Source organism: Culex pipiens, chromosome 2, assembly GCF_016801865.2.
Source record: "Culex pipiens pallens isolate TS chromosome 2, TS_CPP_V2, whole genome shotgun sequence".
Taxonomy (NCBI): Eukaryota; Metazoa; Arthropoda; class Insecta; order Diptera; family Culicidae; genus Culex; species Culex pipiens.
In genome coordinates this window covers 68807842-68831973 of record NC_068938.1, presented here as the reverse complement: position 1 = coordinate 68831973, position 24132 = coordinate 68807842, and the positions used below count along the sequence as shown (strand labels likewise).

General features: G+C 34.6%; 1 protein-coding gene across 3 annotated transcripts in view; it reads left to right on the top strand.

Moving 5' to 3' along the window:
• Window positions 1-24132, top strand: part of LOC120430699 (lachesin) — a 179653-nt gene that overhangs the window by 100914 nt on the left and 54607 nt on the right. For 2 of the 3 annotated variants that reach the window (XM_052708113.1, XM_052708112.1), the window contains one exon: window positions 13418-13527. In XM_052708113.1, coding sequence (XP_052564073.1) covers window positions 13418-13527 — 110 coding nt within the window. The remainder of the gene's footprint in view (window positions 1-13417; window positions 13528-24132) is intronic. The other variant, XM_052708114.1, reaches the window with a different exon arrangement.

The window sequence follows — 24132 nt, the reverse complement described above, 5'->3', positions numbered from 1 at the left end:
AATCGTGATAACTCGTCATGTTTATGAGCAAACTCCTTATGTTTATAAATCAAAATTTTTGTAATTGTCTGCTCTACAATTTTGTAGAACATTATTACACTCTAAAAAATAACCCTACAAAGTTAGAAAAAAACACGAAATTTTAAAATAAAAATTTTTGTTCTAAATGGAAAAATGACCCTCCTGGGTCAATGTAGATTCGAAAAGCACATTAAATTTCCCATAAAATGACATGTTCCAAAAATTTTTACAGTCGAGTAACGAAAATAGGAGAATTTTTAAAACTTTTTCAGTGTTTTTTTTCGATAAAAAATACGTTTTTTCGGAATTCTGAGTACGCCATCAAATCGGGCGTCTAATTTGAGCATGAGCATGAGCATGAGCATGGTTGACTGCCAATGAGCTGCTACTCCGTTATTGACAGATCAGCTGAAGTTAAACAATGAATCAAAAATGATCATTGGGAGCCAACCATCCGTTCACTGTTTAACCCCTGAAGACCCCGACTTTATTAGTCAATACCGGCGCCATCCCAAGAAGCCTGCAGTTCAACAAAAGGGAGGAATGTTAGTCCGATAGTTGAAGTTGCAGACTCATCAAGCACACAGTTTTTCGCTATATACTTGTTGATACCGTTTGAGACCGTTGAATCCACAGCATCTCCTTCAAGCATCACGTGATTATTTTTGTTTGGGTTAGTAGGATAAGGTATTGGCTTTTCGATGCCTCCCGAGCTACGACGCTATGGGGAGGACTTTCATAACAGACCCGTCGCCGAGCCTTCCGAGCAACGATGCTATGGGAAGGTCTTTCTGGTTAACACACAAAATCACTCACACAGTTATTTTGCTCCACTATCAACTCAACGATCCAAATTGTCAGTGCGTCTTTCGTTCATTATATAGAAATGGCTTTTTCACCGCAAAAAAAATAAAACCTTATTCGAAAAATTTAAACACAATCCACCCGACGCCATGCCTTCCGATCAATGATGATATAGAATGGGCTTTTAAAATCACAGAAGAAATCACTTTTCACTCCGAATATTTTTTACGACCACGCGCTCCCTTTGTCAATTATGCACAGATGACGCATTTTGATTTGCATTTTCAGAGGATATTTTTTTCCTCGCAGCACATAATACACGAGTACGCCATCAAATCGGGCGTCTAATTTTACACAAAAGTCCCTTTGACACCTCGTGGGGTCTCGTGGCGCAGGGGTAGCGGCTTCGGCTGCCGATCCCGATGATGCTATGAGACGCGGGTTCGATTCCCGCCTTATCCACTGAGCTTCTATCGGATGGTGAAGTAAAACGTCGGTCCCGGTTTCTCCTGTCTCGTCAGAGGCGCTGGAGCAGAAATCCCACGTTAGAGGAAGGCCATGCCCCGGGGGGCGTAGTGCCAATATTTTCTTTTTTTTTTTTTCCCTTTGACACCAAATTTCTATCTCATCACCGTTTCAGGCTGCAAATTGTTGAAAAACACCTCTTTTTTCGCATGTTCAAAAATGGAAGGGGTCGTACCGACCCTCCGTCACGAGATATCAAAAAACGGACCTCGGATTCGTGATCATGGACAAAAGTTACCCCTAAGGACAAAGTTTCACGCAAATCGAAGAGAGGTCGGGGCAACTGCTGTGTGAGTTGGCGGAGAATTACCCAGATTATATTTTTAAAATTTAAATACAAATTTAGTATTTTTTTATATAACAGTTGGGAAAATACATAAAAATAAAGCAATTGTCAAACATTTAATTAATGACAAATTGAGAATTTTCAAAAGATTGTATCTTCTATAAGTTGAATTTTAAATGAAAAAGAGAAAATTTCTTAAACAAACTCAAAAGTCAAATATTCAACAAGTCAAAAATGTTTTGTGGGATTTTCCCTTCTGTAAGTTGAATTTAAAATAAAAGAAAGGAAAATTGAATTACAAAATATTGAAAGAAGGGCAAAATGTACATCCATCATTTCATTAGATAAGGTAAACCCATCAGCAGTCGTGCACGTGTACTTTGTACGCACTTTGTAGGGACACGCAAAAACACGCGGCTTCCGAAAGGTCAGAAAATGCATTATTACTTTTTAAAAGACATATAAAATTGTTGCTAAATTTTTGAAAAGCAGAAAAATTTACAAATTCAAAAGCTTTATTGGGATATACTGAAGAAAGTGAAAAATACATTTCTTGGGTAAAAATGACAGAGATACTTAAGTTTTTGATAAATAATTTTCTTCTCTTAAAGTAAATCTATCTTTAAAAAAAGAATCATTAAAAAATAAAAACTAATGAAACAAAACAAAAATAGTTAGTAATAGGGTAATTCTCCGCCAACTCACACAGCAGTTGCCCCGACCCCTCTTCGATTTGCGTGAAACTTTGTCCTAAGGGGTAACTTTTGTCCCTGATCACGAATCCGAGGTCCGTTTTTTGATATCTCGTGACGGAGGGGCGGTACGACCCCTTCCATTTTTGAACATGTGAAAAAAGAGGTGTTTTTCAATAATTTGCAGCCTGAAACGGTGATGAGATAGAAATTTGGTGTCGAAGGGACTTTTATGTAAAATTAGACGCCCGATTTGATGGCGTACTCAGAATTCCGAATAAACGTATTTTTCATCGAAAAAAACACTTAAAAAGTTTTATAAATTCTCCCATTTTCCGTTACTCGACTGTAAAAAATTTTGGAACATGTCATTTTATGGGAAATTTAATGTACTTTTCGAATCTACATTGTCCCAGAAGGGTCATTTTTTCATTTAGAACAAAATTTTTCATTTTAAAATTTCGTGTTTTTTCTAACTTTGCAGGGTTATTTTTTAGAGTGTAACAATGTTCTACAAAATTGTAGAGCAGACAATTACAAAAATTTTGATATATAGACATAAGGGGTTTGCTTGTAAACATCACGAGTTATCGCGATTTTACGAAAAAAGGTTTTGAAAAAGTTGGTCGTCATCGATCATGGCCATTCATGGTCACCCGCGACAGACACGGACGACGAAACAAAGAGAAACGCAAAAAGTAACTTTTTCAAAACTTTTTTTCGTAAAATCGCGATAACTCGTGATGTTTATAAGCAAACCCCTTTTGTCTATATATCAAAATTTTTGTAATTGTCTGCTCTACAACTTTGTAGAACATTGTTACACTCTAAAAAATAACCCTGCAAAGTTAGAAAAAACACGAAATTTTAAAATGAAAAATTTTGTTCTAAATGAAAAAATGACCCTTCTGGGACAATGTAGATTCGAAAAGTACATTAAATTTCCCATAAAATGACATGTTCCAAAATTTTTTACAGTCAAGTAACGGAAAATGGGAGAATTTTTAAAACTTTTTAAGTGTTTTTTTCGATGAAAAATACGTTTATTCGGAATTCTGAGTACGCCATCAAATCGGGCGTCTAATTTTACATAAAAGTCCCTTTGACACCAAATTTCTATCTCATCACCGTTTCAGGCTGCAAATTGTTGAAAAACACCTCTTTTTTCGCATGTTCAAAAATGGAAGGGGTCGTACCACCCCTCCGTCACGAGATATCAAAAAACGGACCTCGGATTCGTGATCAGGGACAAAAGTTACCCCTTAGGACAAAGTTTCACGCAAATCGAAGAGGGGTCGGGGCAACTGCTGTGTGAGTTGGCGGAGAATTACCAAGATTATATTTTAAAAATTTAAATACAAATTTAGTATTTTTTTATATAACAGTTGGGAAAATACATAAAAAAGCAATTGTCAAACATTTAATTAATGACAAATTGAGAATTTTCAAAAGATTGTATCTTCTATAAGTTGAATTTCAAATGAAAAAGAGAAAATTTCTTAAACAAACTCAAAAGTCAAATAATCATTAAGTCAAAAATGTTTTGTGGGATTTTCCGTTCTGTAAGTTGAATTTAAAATATAAGAAAGGAAAAATTGCATTACAAAATATTGAAAGAAGGGCAAAATGTACATCCATCATTTCATTAGATAAGGTAAACCCACCAGCAGTCGCGTACGTATACTTTGTACACACTTTGTAGGGACACGCAAAAACACGTGACTTCCGAAAGGTTAAAAAAGACAAAAAAAAATGCATTATTACTTTTAAAAAGACAAATAAAATTGTTGCTAAATTTTTGAAAAGCAGAAAAATTTACAAATTCAAAAGCTTTATTGGGATATACTAAAGAAAGTCAAAAATACATCTCTTGGGTAAAAATGACAGAGATACTTAAGTTTTTGATACATAATTTTCATCTCTTAAAGTAAATCTATCTTTAAAAAAAGAATCATTAATAAATAAAAACTAATGAAACAAAACAAAAATAGCTAGCAATAATTATTCCAAAAGTCCCATATGCCAAACATCTCTGATGGTTTTTGAACGAGTTATGCCAAACGCCCTTCTGGAATACCCGTTATGAAAAATGCCAAATGGGGTGCACCCATTTGGTAAGGAGTGAGGATGGCACCAGCCACGTAGGTGGATTAAGTTAGTTTCTTTTTTATTCTTAAAAAAAAATTAGAATAGCAAAAAATTAAAACGCTTTTAATTGAAGACAATTTTTAAAGACTTTAGAAAGTGTAATGGCCTCATGGAATCTCGAATAATTTAGTTACAAGGTATTTTCAGTAATCAAGTTTTTTTTTTGTGAAAATTCACGATTTACAGATTTTTACTGAAAACATAATTTTTAAAAGAATACACATAAAACTAAGCATCAAAAGAATATTTTTGCAAGACAATGTATTTTGAGATCATTTAAATTTGCATTTCATAAATCAAATTTAAAATAGACTAAAATTCTATTAAAATTAATCCAAAATTTGCGAACTTCATGCTTTTTAAATAAATGATTGTTATAGCCTGTGGTATCTTGTGCAATTTTTGTACTTTTGATTTGTAAATTTCATGTAAATCCAAACAAAATTTAGCTTTGTCCACAAATCTATACATAGTTTGGCATCGTTCCACAAACATATTTTTAATTAAAGAATCATTTTGGTGAAATCTCCATAAAATACATACCGCCAGCTGGGGTGATTCGGGACACATGGGGCAAATTGGGACAGCAGTTTTAACCATGTTGGAGCACAATATTTTGATTTTTTTTTGGTTGGTTTAATTTAAAATCTGTAAAGTCTAGAGTTATTTTTGAAAAGGTCCAATAATTTGTTTTCTTTATTATGTTAATAGGGCCTTTTAAAAAAACTCTAGAGATGTTCCTATTTGGACTGTAGTCCCGATTCACCCCAGTGGACGGTAACAGTAAAAGTGCTTCAAAATACGCTTTTTCTTGTAAATTAAGGTTTAGTATATTTAAAACTACATCGGCTCCCCTCCCACTAACATTTACACACAAGATCCTCTGTATTTATTCTTAACTTTAAGACCAATGTAATTACAAAAGCCGATTGGGTCCAAACCAGGTCCCAGTACCGAAAAGGACCTATTAAAAATAATTTTATTAAAAAATATATTTAAAACCACAACTCAATAAGAAATTAATTACTGTTTCTTCAGTTTGAAAGTATTCGAAGTTTTTATCGAAATAATTCAATTGTAAGAATGAATATTATTTCCCATAATTTAATTATCAAGCAATAATATGAATTGAATTGGAAGGTCAAGGTTTAAAGAATATTCATGTAAATAAAAATATATTCCATTTAAATTTATTTTTAAAAGTTGTTGTTTCAGCAATTTTAGGGTTGTCCCAAAATTTTAATATTTCTCCATTCTTACTAGAAAAAGGTTTAAGGTTTCAACTTATTTATGAAAATACACATACACAAGATACATGATCTGATGGTTTTTCGTGAATTTTATTATTTAAAGTTTTATTTAATTTCAATACATTGATAATTTATTGCTGTTTATTCTTGCAATGAAATTTCACTTATTTTTGGTAAAACTTTACCTAAGTTATTTAAAAAAAGTGGAATCAAACCAACAAAAAAACTTTAAAGTGACCAAATGAAGGCCAAAATGAAATGTGTCAAATCGCCAGGGTGTTAGTTAACCATCTTAATTTTAGTTTTAGTATAGCTTTGCGATTAGCTTCTTTAAACACAGATTTATTTAAATTTTAATTATAACTTTTTACTAAGACCACGACTTAAATTCCAACAATCGATAAGATATTCAAGAAGCGAACTTGTTTCTTGTTCGCAACCCACATAGATTTTCCCCGAGCAACTTTTCATTTTCGTTCAAAATTTTCCCCACTCTACCCAGCCCCAGTCAAAACATCCCCTTTTTACCTGGCAGCAATTTGAAGTTCATGATAGTTCTCTCCAGCCAGCCCGAGGTGGATCTCATAGCTGCGGACTTGAGCAATTTTTATTTCGCCCTCCTGCGTGCTTCACTATGGTGGGTGGGTGGAGAAAAATAATCTTCCCACCTTCCCTAGTTCAAGAATTTTTTTTTCGGATTCCTGCTGCGCCATGTATGAGAGCTGAATTAAAAAAAAAAGTACACAACGTGACTGGCATGAATCATCGCAATCGAAATGAAAATTCTACTAACAACAATCGTTTCGGCGGACCAATCTTCTTCTCCCGGGGCTGGGATGCTGGCTGGCTCGAAGTCCTGAAAGGTGAATCCTCTGGCCAACTAATGCTGTGGCAGGAAGAGGGATCGGAAGGGGGACCAACTCTCCCTCAACCCCATTTGGGAGGTAATGAAAGATAATTTGGCTTAACGGATCTTGGCTTTTCCAACTCCCCCTCACCAAAACTCCCGCCCTGGGAGGCCAATCACTGACTGGATGTAGCGTAACTCAACTCTAAGGCGGGTGTGATGAGAGAGGAAGTTGGAGTGGAGTGGGGTTGGGTTGTAGCGACGGTTGATTGTCAGTCGCGCTGGGTACGTGACGACCACGGTGATGAAGGGAGACTACTGGATCGCAGGAGGGGTCGAGTCCTGTTGGATTGATTCTTCCTTGCACAGATACAGATTTGCGGGGAGGGTGAGGGGAGTCCTGGGAAGATGAGTAATTGCGCAGGATGAAGTAGTGTGGTCAGAAAAATATATTTGGAATTTCAGAAATCGGATTTGAAAAAAAAAAAGTTATTTTGACCAAAATTTAATTTCCGTGAATTAATCTAGCGAAATTTTCTCAACGACAAAATACAATGAAGGTTTTTTTTCAAAGTCTGAAAAGAACATTTCTGAGTACACAAACATTGGCCGTCTGCGAATAGTAACAGTACGTTGAATGGCATCTGATGTTTTGATAGCAAATTTATGAATTCAATCGAAAATCATACAAGAAATATGAAAGTTATTAATTGACTATTCATTTTACCTAGAGAGAAAAGATACTAAAGATGATGAAGCTTCTTCCATCGCTGGATTTGTATGAGGGTTCTGGTAGATGTAGGTAGAGTCGTCATAGTTGAAGGTATTGATTAAAACTTTAAGAAAAATAAGGCACATTCAAAATCCTAATTTCCTACCTAATTAAAAAAAACTAGTTTAACCAACTTTTGGTGTTGGTGCCTACCTCACTGATAAAAAATGGAACACAAAATATTGGAAAAAAATCAATCTTATTTATTTACTATTTTGAAGCCAAGTGCGTACTGAAATTTTGGTATGGTTGAAACATAAACATTCACTAGCATTCTTATCACATTTATTTTGCTATTTTTTTGATATTATTATTTGGATAATGTAGAAACCAGCGTTTTGAATAATATTCACGAATTACTGGACATAAACTGTATTAAAAAAAGGATTTAACATATATCTTTGAAAAATCTGAGTTAAACAAATTCCCGAAGATTTGGGTTAGAATCATTAGTAACAGAACCTTCAAGATATAAGTTTTTAAATATAGAATTGAATGGTAAACAAATAATTTCTGGTACATTTTTCTTGTTCCTTACATTAAACATATTTTGGAATATTTATGAAAAAAATTAGCTACCCGGATACAGCTTCATAGTTTCAAATATTTTCAAGTTTCTTAAACAAAAATAATTATGATTAAATATGCAAAACGAAATGGCCATCGAGAAAGATAAGCTTTTATTAACAGTACGATCAAAGACTTGATTCAACATATTTTTTCATGATACCCAGCATCTCTAATAGTTTAGAAAAAGGAACTAAAAGAGCAAAGGTGGAATGAGCGAAAAATCATAAGGATTATTTTTGGAAACAGTTGAAATATTTGTTATGAGTAGGTTATGTTAGTTAGCAACACACACTATGGGTAAATACATGTAAAAAAATGCTTATTTTTGATTTATCAATTTGAAGCGGTTTCGATTTATTTAGGCCTGACGGCAAAATTATATTTCACAAAACAATTAAATCGAATATTAACTCTCGTGTTATGTATTTGGGAATTATAACCCGATCAGACGGAAATAACTTGGGAATAACAATTTTTGATAGTTGAAAATACTAGGCCAATAACATTTTATGTTATTTATATCAAGATTTGGTATTCGTCGTCATGATTTTTTCGTTGTTTGATTGTTATTGTAATAACAGAGCAATTCTCTATGAAATCGGTTTTTTGTATTTTTTGTATTTTTAATCCGATTGAAACTTTTTTGGTGCCTTCGGTATGCCATTTTGCATCATTAGTTCGTTCATATAATTTTCCATACAAATTTGGCAGCTGGCCATACAAAAACGATGTATGAAAATTCAAAAATCTGTATCTTTTGAAGGAATTTTTTAATCGATTTGGTGTCTTCGGCAAAGTTGTAGGTACGGATATGGACTACACTGAAAAAAATGATACATGGTAAAAAAAATGGTGATTTTTTATTTAACTTTTTGTCACTAAAACTTGATTTGCAAAAAAACACTATTTTTATTTTTTTTATTTTTTGATATGTTTTAGAGGACGCCAAATTTTCACAAATTTCCAGGTTGTACAAAAAATCTTTGAGCGAGTTATGATTTTTGAATCAATACTGACTTTTTCAAAAAATCGAAAAATTGGTCGCAAAAATTGTTCAACTTCATTTTTCGATGTAAAATCAAATTTGCAATCAAAAAGTACTTAGGTGAAATTTTGATAAAGTGCACCTTTTGTAAGTTAAATCTATTTTTAAGTGACTTTTTTGAAAACAGTCGAAGTTTTTCATTTTTTTAAATTAGTGCACATGTTAGCTCACCTTTGAAAAAAATATTTTTGAAAAGCTGAGAAAATTCTCTATATTTTGCTTTTTTGAACTTTGTTGATACGACCCTTAGTTGCTGAGATATTGCCATGCAAAGGTTTAAAAACAGGAAAATTGATGTTTTCTAAGTCCCACCCAAACAACCCACAATTTTCTAATGTCGATATCGCAGCAACTAATGGTCCGTTTTTCAATGTTAAAATATGAAATAGTCATGAAGTTTTCCGATCTTTTCGAAAAAAATATTTTCAAAATTTTTAAACCAAGACTAACATTTAAAAGGGCGTAATAATAAAATTTCACGAATGTTTCATATTTTAACATTGAAAATCGGACCATTAGTTGCTGAGATATCTACATCAGAAAATGGTGTGTTGTTTGGGTGGGACTCAGAAAACATCAATTTTCCTGTTTTTAAACCTTTGCATGTCAATATCTCTTTTGCAATCTTTTTTGCTGAAAAATATCATGATTTTTCACAAATAATGAAATGGTTTGAAAAAAAAATCTATTTTAAGCAAAATTTACTGTGCTTTTGGAATCTACATCAACCCTGAAGGGTCATTTTTCATTTATGACAAAATTTTGCATTTTAAATTTCGTGTTTTTTGCAACTTTGCAGGATTATTTTATAAAGTGTAATAATGTTCTACAATGTTGTAGAACAGACAATTACAAAAATTAAATTTTCCGATCTTTTTGATAACAGTATTTGACAGTATTTTTTTTAACAGACTAACATGTCAAAAGGGCATAACTTTGAATATTTGGCCATTTGGAAATGTTAGTCTTGATTTAAAAAAAAAATAAAAAATGTTTTCGAAAAGATCGAAAAATTTCAAAAATGTTTCATAGTTTAATATTGAGAATCGGACCATTAGTTGCTGAGATATCGACATTTGAAAATGATGGGTTGTTTGGATGAGACCAGTGAGACTTAGAAAACATCAATTTTCCTGATTTTAAATCTATGTATGGTCATACATAAAAACGAAGTTGACTTTATAGCTGTCGGCCACCATTGCAAGTACCAACCACTAGTGTCTTCCTTTTAATCTACAAGGACTTCGCCGCCCTGGGCTCCTCAGTGTATGAAAGTATGGCACGGAGCGACGGCGCCGAATACCCATATTTACACAAAGAATTTTAGAGCGCCCGCCGCGGGATTCGAACCGGCGACCTCTGGATTGTGAGTCCAGTGCGCGGTCCGATTGATCCACACGGGCGGGACGATGGTCATACATACAAAGTTCAAAAAAGCAAAATATCTCAGCTATTCCAAAATATTTTTTTCAAAAGTGGTCAAACATGGGCACTAGGGTGGGTACGTTTTTCAAAAAGTTCTCGGATCAGGTTTTAGTATGGTTCCCCTTGTAGGGCATGCCCATAGGGACTTTCATGCCAAATATCAGCTCATTTGGTTGTAAACTGGCTGCGCGCATCAGGGTTAAATTTTACATGGGAATTACTATGGGAAATTGGAACTTTTTGTTCAAACGCTCCTACAGGTCTGGGAAAATCACGCGCCAACTTCTGGTATGGTCAGGCCTATGGGGAATGGTCTGGAGAACACTTTTCCCGAAGAGAGCATATGGATTCGTTGTCCCTAGACCTGGCGCATCGGCAAACAATCCGATGTCTCCGGAATCAACGGTTTTCCCTCAAAAAGCATCAAATTTTCCTTAGCATGCTATGAAAGCTCGATGAACACCGCGACGCCATACGTCAGGCAGTTACCACGTTGGTGAGAAACGGCTGGAATATTCAATTGCAAACCTTCTTTTAACTAAATAATCATCATTTCGAGTAATCCTGATATTATTTAGTCGAATTCAGAATCATTGCATAGCAAATTTGTATTTTTTTTGCAAATATTTCAACCACGTGGTAGCTACCTGACGTATGGCGTCGGTGTTCATCAAGCTTTCATAGCATGCTAAGGAAAATTTGATGCTTTTTGAGGGAAAACCGTTGATTCCGGAGACATCGGATTGTTTGCCGATGCGCCAGGTCTAGGGACAACGAATCCATATGCTCTCTTCGGGAAAAGTGTTCTCCAGACCATTCCCCATAGGCCTGACCATACCAGAAGTTGGCGCGTGATTTTCCCAGACCTGTAGGAGCGTTTGAACAAAAAGTTCCAATTTCCCATAGTAATTCCCATGTAAACATTAACCCTGCACAGAAAAAAAAATCATGGTAATATTACATCTGGGAAGGAGTACATCTTTTATGTCAGAAAAAAGGTGTAATTTTACCTCTGGAAATGTGTAATTTTACCACTTTTCTGGTGTAATGTCACTTTTTCAGTCTAAATTGAGGTAAAACTACATCATAAAAGAGGTAATATTCAACCTTCCAAAATTACAGCTTCCAAATTTACATTATTTTTTTCTGTGTGATGCGCGCAGCCAGTTTACAACCAAATGAGCTGATATTTGGCATGAAAGTCCCTATGGGCATGCCCTACAAGGGGAACCATACTAAAACTTGATCCGAGAACTTTTTGAAAAGCGTACCCACTCTAATGGGCACTAATTCAAAAAAATGAATAACGGCGACTTTTTTCAAAAAAGTACACAGCTAAAAAAGTAGTAATCCAGCTGCGTGTAAAAGGCCTGGGTGTAAAATAAATATTGCATTATTTTATGCAATTTTATGTGATTTAACACCCTGAAATATGTAGCCCATCAGTATGGGAAACCTACTTGACCGAAATGTCAAGCTCATATATGCGTTTATCCTTACAGCTTTTCATCGGTCTGATGGCCGAGTGGGCTAAGGCGCCAGTCCTTACTGTTGGTGCTGGGTGTAAATCCAGTCGGTTGCAACTTTTTTTGTGTTTGCAAAAATTGTACATGCAGCGTGTAATATTAAGTGTTTATTTTGACGAAGGTGATGTGCATGCTTTGCATGCGATATTACCATCGGATTTTTTGCTGTGTAACCTAAAATTGGCTATAGCTTGAAAACGATGCATTTTATGAAAATTTCACTATAGTACATTTTGATTGCAAATCCAATTTTAAATCGAAAAATGGAGAAGAAAAATTTTTGAGACTTACACTTCAATTTTTTTTAATCAGTATTGATAAAAAAAATCATAACTCGATCAAAGATTTGTTGCCAATTCTGAAAATTCTGATGACACCTAATCAATCAAAAAATCCGTCAAAACATGAAGATTTTTGAATTTTTATATATCATTTTTGTATGGACAGTAGGGTGCCCAGAATATTTCTCAAAACCTCGATCCATAAGCTGAAAATTGTTCCTAGAGCTGTTTTAGGACTCTGGACCAAATATGAGCAAAATCGGTCAACAGTTACCCATTGATGCTCGGGGGTTAAGTTTGCATGAGAAAAATCGAAAAAATGTATGGAAAATCCAATTTTCGTACGGTTTGGTCTGCATTGTGCGCTACTTCTATCCAAATATTCCCAAAAGTGTGATTTTCATTGAAAATTTAATGCTCTACAACTTTGTAGAACATATTAAAGCTTTAAAACTCGATCCTGAAAAGTTATAAACGATTTGAAAAAGTTATTTTTGTATGAAAAACATTTTTTTCAACAACCAATCAAAATTTTAACAGATGCTTAAAATAACCCAATAAACCGTTTCCACTTGTGGAGCAAGGGGTCATTTTTTCTGGGCACCCTAATGGACAACTGCCATATTTGTATGGAAAATTATATGGACAAAATTACAAAAAATAAAATTAAAAAAAGGAACGGTTTCGTAGAGAATTGCTCTCTTGCGTTATGAAAGACATAGTTTGCGATTGATTTATTCTTTTTTTTTCCGCCTTGATTTTTTGGGCAGCGTCGAGGAAAATTAACTTTGGAAATTATTTGCAACGGTTTTATTATCTCTTAATTATTTTTTCGATAATTCTTTTTTATAAGTAAACAAATAAAAATACTACGAAATAAATATGATTTAAATATACCTGCGCTATTTAAAATTTTTATCCACTCTATTTACAAAAAAGCTCCATAAGATTTAAAAACCTCGACTGACCAATTTTAAGGGAAAATTCTACGGGGGCAACGACATAAATTCTGCAGGATTTTGGGCGCGGATGGTTTCACTTCTATCAGTATCTGTTAATGAAAAAGACAGACAAACTTCATCGAATCTGTACTGGTTGCGATGATGAATGACAGGTTTATCTTGAGGGAGTAATTTGGTTTGAGGGGAATTTAAAGAAATGTTTTGTGGTTGAGTGAAAATGGTGAAAAATATCCTTTAAATATTTTTTCTCTCTTTTTTTTCAGCAGCTGTAGTGGACGATCCGGAATTCACGGACATAATCGAGAACATAACGGTTCCAGCAGGACGCAACGTCAAGCTGGCATGTTCGGTGAAAAACCTCGGCTCCTATAAGGTACGTAATCATGTTCGATCGCAACAACTTTCAGACACTTAATTAAACTCCACTCCCTCCCGTGACCTCGAAATCAACCGGAAGGACCCAAAATCGTACGTGTGTCAGCTCGTCCTTGTTTTCGATTCTCGAATCCCAAATCTACACCCAAACGGCTGTCGCATGATTGTGATGCATGGCGGCATGAAAGTATATCAGAATCTGCATGAAAACTGTCCTCATGCATTTTTTGCGATATAGGGGTATGACATTTTTGCCCGTTACCGACAATTATCGACATTACCGACGGCTGATTGATTGTATTGGAGAAAAAAATCTAAACAGAACGAGGATTGAACCATCAACTTCTTGGTTATTGGTCCGACACGCTACCACCGCGTCATGGACGCTTGATGAATAGAGAGGGACAGAGCACCAACATAATCTTCTCTCTGGAGTGTTGCTCGGGGACGCACCAGCATTATATGTGTTGGTGAGAACTGCAGATCGCTGAAATGTTTACACGCGGGCAAAAATGATCTACGGGCTTGCTGCAAAAAATGTTATAAAATGTGACATTTTCTGCAGCAAATCCACTGTTGCAGATTTTGAGATATATTTTTCCTTTGGGTGTAGATCAATATCCCAATTTAATTACCTTTGGCCTCGCCCTCCTCACCAAGTTTAAGATCTGTCTGGTTGATTTAGTTTTTCGGGGCTGGTCCACAAATAACAATCGATTAACGTAAAAGCCGAAAAATCGACGGCGGGCAGCTCACTTTTCCGTGAAAACGAAGTTGGCATCGATTTCCACCGCGCGCGATTTGCAACCTTGCCAACTGGGGTAAAAACTGGAGAATTCCAGGGAAATGGGTCCAGACAGCGTCGAGGATTCCTCCACGAAGCTGGGGGCGTTGATTTCCCGTTTGGCCACAGATTTTCCGTCAGCTTGATTTCTTACGGCGAGCTTTCTTAGTCTGCAAGTGCAGCGGGGGTTGTTTTGGGGAAAAGAGTCAATTGTTGGTTTCCTGAATTTAAGTTTGATTAATTTATTAAAATTAAATGAAATGAAACAGATAGTTTTATAACTTTTACAATTTTGACCAATGTCCCCTACCCGAGAACGATGTCCTCTGCTGATCCCCTCACTCTCTCCCACGCACCGTTGAATAGTTCTAACTATTTTCCTGGAGTAGGTATCCAGAAAACGTGGCGACGACTAGCGACGAATATCAGCACGAGACGATTTATAGGTTTGTTTACGAGATATTCACAACACATTCCCGGTGGCTAGACTTGACTGTGGGGGATTCTCTCCCGCGCTGATGTAATGGATTTTCCACCGACTGGGACAGGTTCACCATGTTTTCTTTTTCGATCCTCTTTTGGTGATGTGACGTTAAGTTTATTTAAGTTTGATTTTCTTTAAAGCTTTAACCGATGAGGGAGAAACGAAAGAGCTTTGACTTGATCTCCTTGTGGGGTCATAGAAGGCTATTAACATTGATTCCAAATTTTCTTTCTCCATAAATGAATTTTGGTTTTCAGTTTCCCAGTACGGCAGTTGCAATTATTTTGTTTTAAATTTATGTAAAGCAACCAAGGAAGTAGTTGTCTTCTTATTTCAAAATTGTCATACTTACGGACCCAATCCTGCAATACCTGATTGTAAAAATGGTCAAACATAACTTTGAAGACAGTACTTTCGACGATGAATAAAAATCTTATCCATAGTTACCGTAGTTTTGAAGATGCTAAAATGTCTGTAACAAAAATCTTGGTGCAAATGCTTTGGTTTCCCAAGTAACAATTTTAGTTTTGATATAGTTTCAAAGAGATTCTGAAGAGTTCTCAAGTAAATTTCAACGATATGCCATTTAGTCCTACATGCTGAGTTAAAAACGAGTTAAATCAACATTAAAACCAAAATGGACTATTTTAGGAGGTTGTCCAGAGTATTATTGAGGAGCATCGTGAGACATAAATGTTTTATTGTGTGTTTTATAAAAACTCTCTAGATCTCTTGAAAGCATAAATAAAACTGATTAGCTTGGAAAAAGGTTTTCTTGTAGTCTGTGCGCATTCTTGGATGCTAGATTAAAACATAAAGCATTTATATTTTTGTATTTGTAGGAAACCGAAAAGCCTGCGTGGCAGACAAAATAGTTTGCTAATTTTCTTGATTAAAAGCAATTATTCCTACATGCAAACACAGAAAGCTGATGGTAGATAATAATTATTTGATGTCAAATTATTATTATTACTAATATAAATGTGTTGAGTTCCAATATAAAATGAACCGTGATAGTTATGCCAACATAATTTCATCGACCAATTTACAAAGATAGCTCGAAAAACTAATATGCGCACTTTCGATTCACTAAAAAAAGTTAAGATTTTTTTCAATAAATCAATGTTTTAGCATATTGTTGCTCCGAAATTCAATATGGCTGTGCATTTCGGCTGCTCGCACCTTTCAGCAACATGGCGAAGTTCATGAAATATAAATGTTCTTGTTCAAATCTTTTTCAAATCCATTCCTTCTTGAATAAGAGTGGCTCAAAACTTGACAAGACTTACGAGATTTATAAAAGTTTTATAACGTCTATAATCAGATCCAAAATGTTTTATCATGGCTTTCATCAAGATCAAATCGCACCAGGCGAGGTCGCAGCGCATGCGTGTTTTCTTAGCTGCAAAAAGATCGCCATCGGTGGTGGACAAGGGAGCGTTCTTTTATTACGTAACGCGAAAAATCGGACTTTTAGACCCCCTCTCCCCCCCCCCCTCGTAACAAAATTTCCATACAAATTTTAAAAATTTTGTATGGAGCGTAACACGGCCTCCGACCCCCCCTCCCCCCCTACTGCGTTACGTAATAAAAGAACGCTCCCCAACTTGAATTTCGAAATAACCAAATAAAAAACATATGCTTCCATTTCAAAGGTATTTATTTGTTCGAATAACACATCCGCCGAAGCTACATCCACCGTCGCGTTGCCGTCCAGTGGCGTCCACCTCGTAAATGTAGGTTATGCACGGAATCCGCATGCGGGTCGAGCTGCTCCTAGGACGCCAATCATTTCGATACATTCCGATCAGTTCATGTTGAGGAATGGAACCTGCGCCTGGATGGCCACCGCCTTTGCCAACACACTCAGGTGAACCCAGAGGTAGAGCACCTTTAGGAACCCTTGCCCCAGCCGATCCGGTGCCTTCAATTCGACAAATTCCATCTCCTGCTTCGTCTCCTGAAGACATGCGACGTCCTTACCCCCTGACCTTCATCCACTGGATCTACCGGCGTAAACTTGACCTGCTCCATCTGCGTGAAACTGTCCATACTAATCGGTTACCGGATGCCCTTCATCCGACTAAACAGCGCAATTATCACTCCCGTGTGCTTAACTCACTCAAACAGCACCAACAAATTGCGAATGACAGCGCGTAGCAATACACAGAAGAAAAGCTTGATGGCTTTATACAAGAAAACTTGTAGAATTCAAAGTTATATCAATTTCTATTTGTAAACCACAAGCACCTTATACAGTTCTGATCAAGTCTTAAAAGTTTTCAATAAAAAGTCTGGGAGAAACGCCACACAAAACAAAATGTGTAAAATGCCTTGTTCAGTTATTTTAAATTGCGACAAATAACTTAACATAACATAAAAATAATATTAAGCAACAACTGCACAGCCGCCATTTCTGAAATACACAAATAGTTCCCCATAATAAATTCTGGGAAAAACGGTAATTAGAAAATCTTTTCGCAAAAAAAAACACAACCAAAACCACCAATTAATTGTTTTTTATTATTCTTTGCACACTTTTGAAAACATTGTATTAAGAGATCACTTGTAGCTGCACTTAAAAAAGCTGGATCAAAGTAATTCGTCTCCTTGCACTGTGTTTCTCGTCTACAACTGAATAAGTTGAAGTGACAGTTCAAATCCAACAAGATTGGTCAAATTCCTTATTAAGACGCAAAAGATTTATTGCAGACTTTGTCAAGATATTCAAGCTGCGCCATATATTCTTCAGGAAATCTCGAAGTGTATCTTAAAAACTGAATTAAAACTTCTAAGTAGAATTCTTATTCAAGTCTTGAAGAAACCTTGAAAATATGTTGAAGGTTATGCGAGATGAAAACCTGTTTGCTTTGATAAAAGTTTTTATAAATCATTGTTGCATTTAATAAAACCTTTTTAAAACCATATAAGAATATAAAGCATTTCAATTGTTACTTGGGTTATGTGTACAGTTTAATAAAAATTCTAATAAATTGTTAACAAAGAAATAATTTTGGGTTTTTCTAAGACGTTTTTAATTGGTGTTTCTTTTTTTAAATTTTTTATGCATTATAAGTCATGCAAAATAAATTTTTAAGATCACTTCTTTTAACTCTAACCTGTTAAAAACCGTTTTCAGGAAAATGATTTAAGTAAGTTTTTTTTTGCTAAAACTTTACTGTTTTTGTTTGAAGTAATTGTCAAAAATTTTGATTTTTTTGTGATTTACAATTTTATATTTTCCAATTCTCGGCATAGTTATAAGTTATGATAAGGACTTTTCAGAGAAAATCGATAAATCGCTAGTTCAATGAGAGTTTAATTTGACTTTAAATCATAAAAAGTAGAATTATATTTTTTCCAAAATACGTATTTATTTATTTTCGATTTTCTATGTTTTACGCAACAAAAAATGCTAATTTGTACTAGAATTTAGTTTGAAATGGAGCTTTAATTTTTCAAAACACTGCGATTTTTGAAAGAAACATAAAACATAATGTATTTTTTTTCAAAAATCATGTTCAAGTGCAAAAACAAATTTGCAATTTTAAACGGCACATTTTTATTCAATCATATGCATTTTATGTTGAGTTTTTATAAAAATATGCAATTTATTGCATCTTAAAATAACTTAATAAAGGATAAGCATCCCTACAAACAATATTTTTTAAACCTGAGAAAATGTGCTTATATGTAATTCATTTTTGATTATGTTGATCAGACTGCAGTTGTAGCTTAAATATTTTGTTTATTCAGTGTCTAATTATTCCTACAGAATAGCTTCCCAGCTCGCAATATCTCGGAAACTTTCAGTCCTTTTGTTAATGCTAATAAATTAAATATTTTAGATTTTTTTCCCGTTTTTAATTTAAAAATAACTTTTTAATTTCAAAATCCAAAAGATTTTATTTCATTTTTAATCACTTAGCTTTATTATTAAAGAGTAAGATCAAAATTGAGAGCTAATCAGATAACACGGAGAAAAGCTATTTTTTCACAAAATTTAGACATTAAGATGTTGTGTATAAAGTCAAAAAAACGAAGTTCTTCAAAAGAATATTGATTTTCACAGCATTTTTGAAACTTTTTTTGCAAGGATGATTTTCCTTCAAACAGTGTTTCTAAACAGAAAAAAAATATTTAATAAATACCTTGAAATGCTTGTAACATCGCGGTAATTTTTGTAAGTGTTCAATAATCTTCGATTCGAACAACATGAAACACATTTGAAAACATATTGGATCAGGATTCGGTCAAAATCCGGATGGTTCATGTGGCATTGAAAGCGTCACCTGCAGATCCATAATTACTTGTATTAAATTTGTTTTAAAGATCAACTAAAGTATGTTGTTTTATACCAATCATTTAAGATTAAAATTACAATATAATGATTTATATCGCATTGTAGATGCATACAATGCCAAATTATTGATAATGTGACGAATTAGGAAATTTACTAAAAACAAACATACCTTACATGTTCTCTCACATTTCCAAAAAAATATAAATTTTGAAACAATTTACTTTCAATTATTTATGTATTCATATAAAATCCAATATTAACTATAAACAGATTGGTTAAAAATTAAAAATCATCTCAAATATCAACATTTCAAAAGGAAGTAGCACAAAGTCCTACATGGCAATGATGTTGAAAATAAATTCAATGGCCAAAGTGCTTCAATAAATTACATTTTGAAAAAAAAAAAATGTTTTTTACGGGTCAAATCCCATTTAGAATACAAATGCAAAGCGCCAGTTCCTGTTCAGTTCAATCAAGCTCATGTTTGGAATTTGCGCTCAGTACGCCGACCGGAACCAGCCAAAAAGTAATTTTTGTTACATCCTCCTGAGTATGATCGTAGTAACTGGAATGAGTTAAATATCGAAGAATTTTGAAAATGGGTATCAATTTTCCCACTAATATAGACATAACTTGACTGAAAATTGATAAAATGACGTACTTGACATACTGCAAAATTATTCTTCATTTTGTTTGCAACAGTGCTAAAACATTAGTCTTTGAATTCAGACATGACTGTTTATTTACCAGAGAAAATTGAAAATATTTTTGAGAAAAAAAAAAAACTATTTTACACCTAGTGATGACGCTGAGACTCAAGTAATGGATCGATTCTATGTGTACTATGTCAGGAATATATTTCGGGAACTAAGAATTGATATCTTGATGTAAATTTACAAATTTGTCCAGAGTTGAACCGAGAGTTTTGACGTGTTTTAGAGCTTTTAGGTGATTTATTGATCACCTTACTGAGGAAAGGCTTTAAAATCACTCGGTGTGTAGGTGGGTGGACAAAAAAATTGTCACTCGATTATCTCCGGACTGGATGAACGGATTTTGACCGAATTAGTCTCATTCGATCCGTCTTGGGGTCCCATAGGTCTCTATTTAAAATCAGCAACTTTAGTTAAGTACTTCAAAAGTTATGCTAAAAAAACGATTTTGGCGTATGTCCGGAAGATTGTAAAAAGGGTGGTTTTTGCAAGAAATGCTATACATTTTCAGAAAGGTATTAAAAAGACCTTTCCAATGAGCCCAAAACATTGAAGATCTGACAACCCTATCAAAAGTTATTAGCACTTAAGTGTTATTTATAAACTTTTTGGAGGCCGGATTTCAGATATTTCAGAAAAAAATATATCCGGGTCCATCATGCGACCCATCGTTAGTTAGATAATTGAAAGACCTTTCAAATGAGCCTAAAACATTAAGGATCTGACAACCCTATCAAAAGTTATTAGCACTTAAGTGTTATTTATACACTTTTTGGAGGCCGGATCTGAGATATCTCGGATATCTGACAATATTGTCTGAATCTTCCATGTGTACTTTCGTTGGATAGGTTTTTTTTTATCAGACCTTGCCGATGAGCCAGAAAAATTGAAGGTCTCCGAACCCTATCAAAAGAAATCAGTAATAAAATTGATTTGTTAAACATGTTAAGGGAATGTTGCTATTTTTACTGATTGTATTAACTTTATGAATGTGAGGAAGGCACCAACCACCTAAAGGTGGATTAAGTATCGTTTTTTAACTTCAAATCGAGATAAAAATCAGTTTTCACCTACAGAATATTTTGGGAATCGATTTTTCTGACTCAGAATAGTCCCCCGAACAACCTCCAGAAGGAATTTCCGAGGTGCATGCAAGTTACATAATAATCCCGTTCTTACCCACCGTGTTACCCCTACACCACGGTCCCGGCATCTGGATATCCGTAATTTTCGGATATTGTCAGATACAGATTTTCGAATGTTTAAAAAATAAAAATCCAAATTAAAAATTCAATTGATTAGAAATCTCGAAATAAACTGTCAATATAACTCATAAATTTAAACATTTTACATCTATGTTTATGTTGTTTGAAAACAGGAGTAATTTTTTAAGCGATTTTGATTGCCTTTTATGAAAATTTCCTGAGTTTAATTTAAAACAATTACAATTTTTTAAAGGTTTTTAACAAGTTAGCATGTAGTTCATTAAGTTTCATTAACTACATTCAATCTTTTTAAATTTAGAAAACATCTGATCCTAATCAAAAAATCCGTTCATGTAAATTATTTAAGCATTTAATACACGAATTCATGATAATTACTAGATTACCTGTTTAAATATATTTGCTCTTTTTTAAAGTTTGTTTGCATTGATGATAAACAAACAACTTTTAAAAATAATTGTCAATGTTCATAATCAATGTACATAAAGTCTTGTGTAGCGTTTAGCTTTTCCATGCTAAATTCTATCGATTTCCGATGGCTCATTTCAATCAAGAGTTCAAGTCAATTTCAACGCATTTCTCTTCCTGTTACTGCCCCCAACCATTTAACCAAATATTGGCACGTCTGAGTCGCATCCGTTTCGAACCCCACCCCACCCGTTCACTCATCAACCGAAGTTTGCCAAAAATTCACCCCTTTTCTGCAGCAACAAAAAAAAAAGCTCTTCCTTCCGATTTTCAACTTTTCAGTTTTCGCCCAAATTTTTTGTTTGCCCTCTCGACTCTCTCTGTGTCTCCCGATCCTTGTTTACCTTGCAAACGAAGGTTTTTAAGCCAACAATCTGGCGAACCGAGCTGTGATGAGGGAAATCTTTGGGGTAGAGGAAGGGAAACCCACGATAAAGTCAATAATGTTGACATTAAATTTTCTTCGGGGGACGGAAAAGTTTACTCCAATGTGGGGGCACAGTGGGAAAGTGTTGAGCAATGTTTGGTCAAAACTTAAAATTAATTTAAATTTCTGAAATTTTTTTCATTAATATATTCATAATTTGATCTATTTAAAAAAATCAAAATTTAGTAAAATAACGATTTTTATGAACAATTTTAACACCTTACAAAAATGACGCAGGGTTATGTATAGTTTTTTTCTTTTCAAAAAAAAATTATATTTTGACCAAATCATATCCAAATCTGGACAACTGTGCAAGGGATGACTTGGACTGGGCAACGTACGATCGCTTCGGGGGTTGCAGCAGCAGTTCAGCTCCCAACACGGCTGTCACTTGATGCCACCCTAACGTTTGTCACTGAATGTTTGTGTGTGTGTATTTGCCCCTTTTCGGTGAGTAGGTGTAGTAGATTAGTGGTAGATAGTATGCGAGTGTTCCGGTAGACACTGCGTCTGAGAGGATCAGATTCCTTGGTGAATCCTTAAATGCTGAATAATTTTGAAATTAAATTATGTTTTTTTTTATTAAAGGGAAACAATCTGATTAGCGCATTTAAATAATAAAAGCTTTTCAAATATCAAAATTAAATTAAATAATCGATTTTCATCAAAATAACCTCAAAGTTGACGTAGAAATTTCATTGATGAAAATTTTGTAGTGGTGGGGGTGTCGTCTCGTTAGCCTCTGTCAACATTTGGTTGGAGTGGTTTTAAGGGGGAGTCCTCCTAATAGGAGATATTGGGAGGAGGAGGTTGTAGTGGGGTCATGCGTGCAGCACACCTATGTCAACGACGATTTGAGGCTGGCTTTCGTTTAAGGGCAGAGGGTCGCGACCAGATGCGTGCTGTTAAATTTAATAAAGTTTACTCTGGTGAAAAGTTTTTACGAGGGGGGAAAACGACCGCAACCGTTTAGCGTTAATAAGGTCAGCTTTTCAATTTATTTTGGGACTTTTTGGGAGTGGGTGGCCTAGAAGAAGGTATCATTCTCTGGGGTGATGGTTTGCAAGTTTTGATCAACTTTGTAAGGTAGGAAGAACAAATATGTATATCTATCTAAAGAAGGAAGAAAATCTCTCCAGATTGTATTCACTTTTCTTGAACTTCTGTTTAATTAAATAAATATTATTTAGTAGATCTAGTCTGATTTAAAAATTTATCGTTTTTAAGATATGAGTCTTACCTTTCAAAAAAAAAACTACCAAGCCATCTTCTTATTTATTTTCAAAAGTAAAAAAATGTAAATTCTTCAATAAATCGATACCTCTGAAACTCATTGCAATACCTTCACTGAAAAATTTCGTCTTCCACAACTTTTTCCGCTCCACTCTTCCTCTCGTGGTTTCTCCCCCGCAATCGCTCGGACGCCACCTCCGTCAGATTGCAGTCAACTTGAACACCGATAAGGCATGTTTCTCCGAACTTTGTTTCACCCCAAACATCAGCAGCCACACCACGGGGAGCAAGTGTCAACATTTTTTTTTGTGTAGCCTAAAAAACTGGGGGAGGCTGAGGGCAAGCATGAATATCATGGCTTCTGTCAACTTAGCTCCCCCCTCCACCGCGCGTGGTCTCACCCCCCAACCAATGTTTGCGGAGCTTTTCTGGCATATTGTTACAGGATTGGCTCCTAATCCAGTCGGGAAAATCCCTGTGCCCTGTCCGTTTGAGGAGGGTCGGATTCACGGTGTATTTAAAGTAAGAAAAAATACCAGAAATTATTTTCTTGTTTGAAGTGTTTCTTGAACTATACTCTGAATTATTCAGAGTCTGAAATTCTTTTTGTATTGTATAGGTTATTTTTAGCATTTTTCACGATCCGTTACATTTTCCGTGAAATGTGACCGTTTGTGTTTTTGGATAGTGGTCCCCGTGAAAATTGATTTTTTTTAGCGTGAAAAAAATACTCAGCCTAATTATAACTGGTTTTTTTTAAATGCTTCGTTATTTTTCTTAAACATGAATGCAGCAATACATGAATTGCTGATACTTTTCAATGTTTTTACACAATTAGTTTATAAAATTAAAAAATATTCTTGATTTCCCCTAGAAATAAAATTGTTTTTTTTTTCTAAATTGGACTAAACTTATGTTGCTGATTGGACAACATTTTATAAAGAATTATTTGTTTCTACATTTAATCT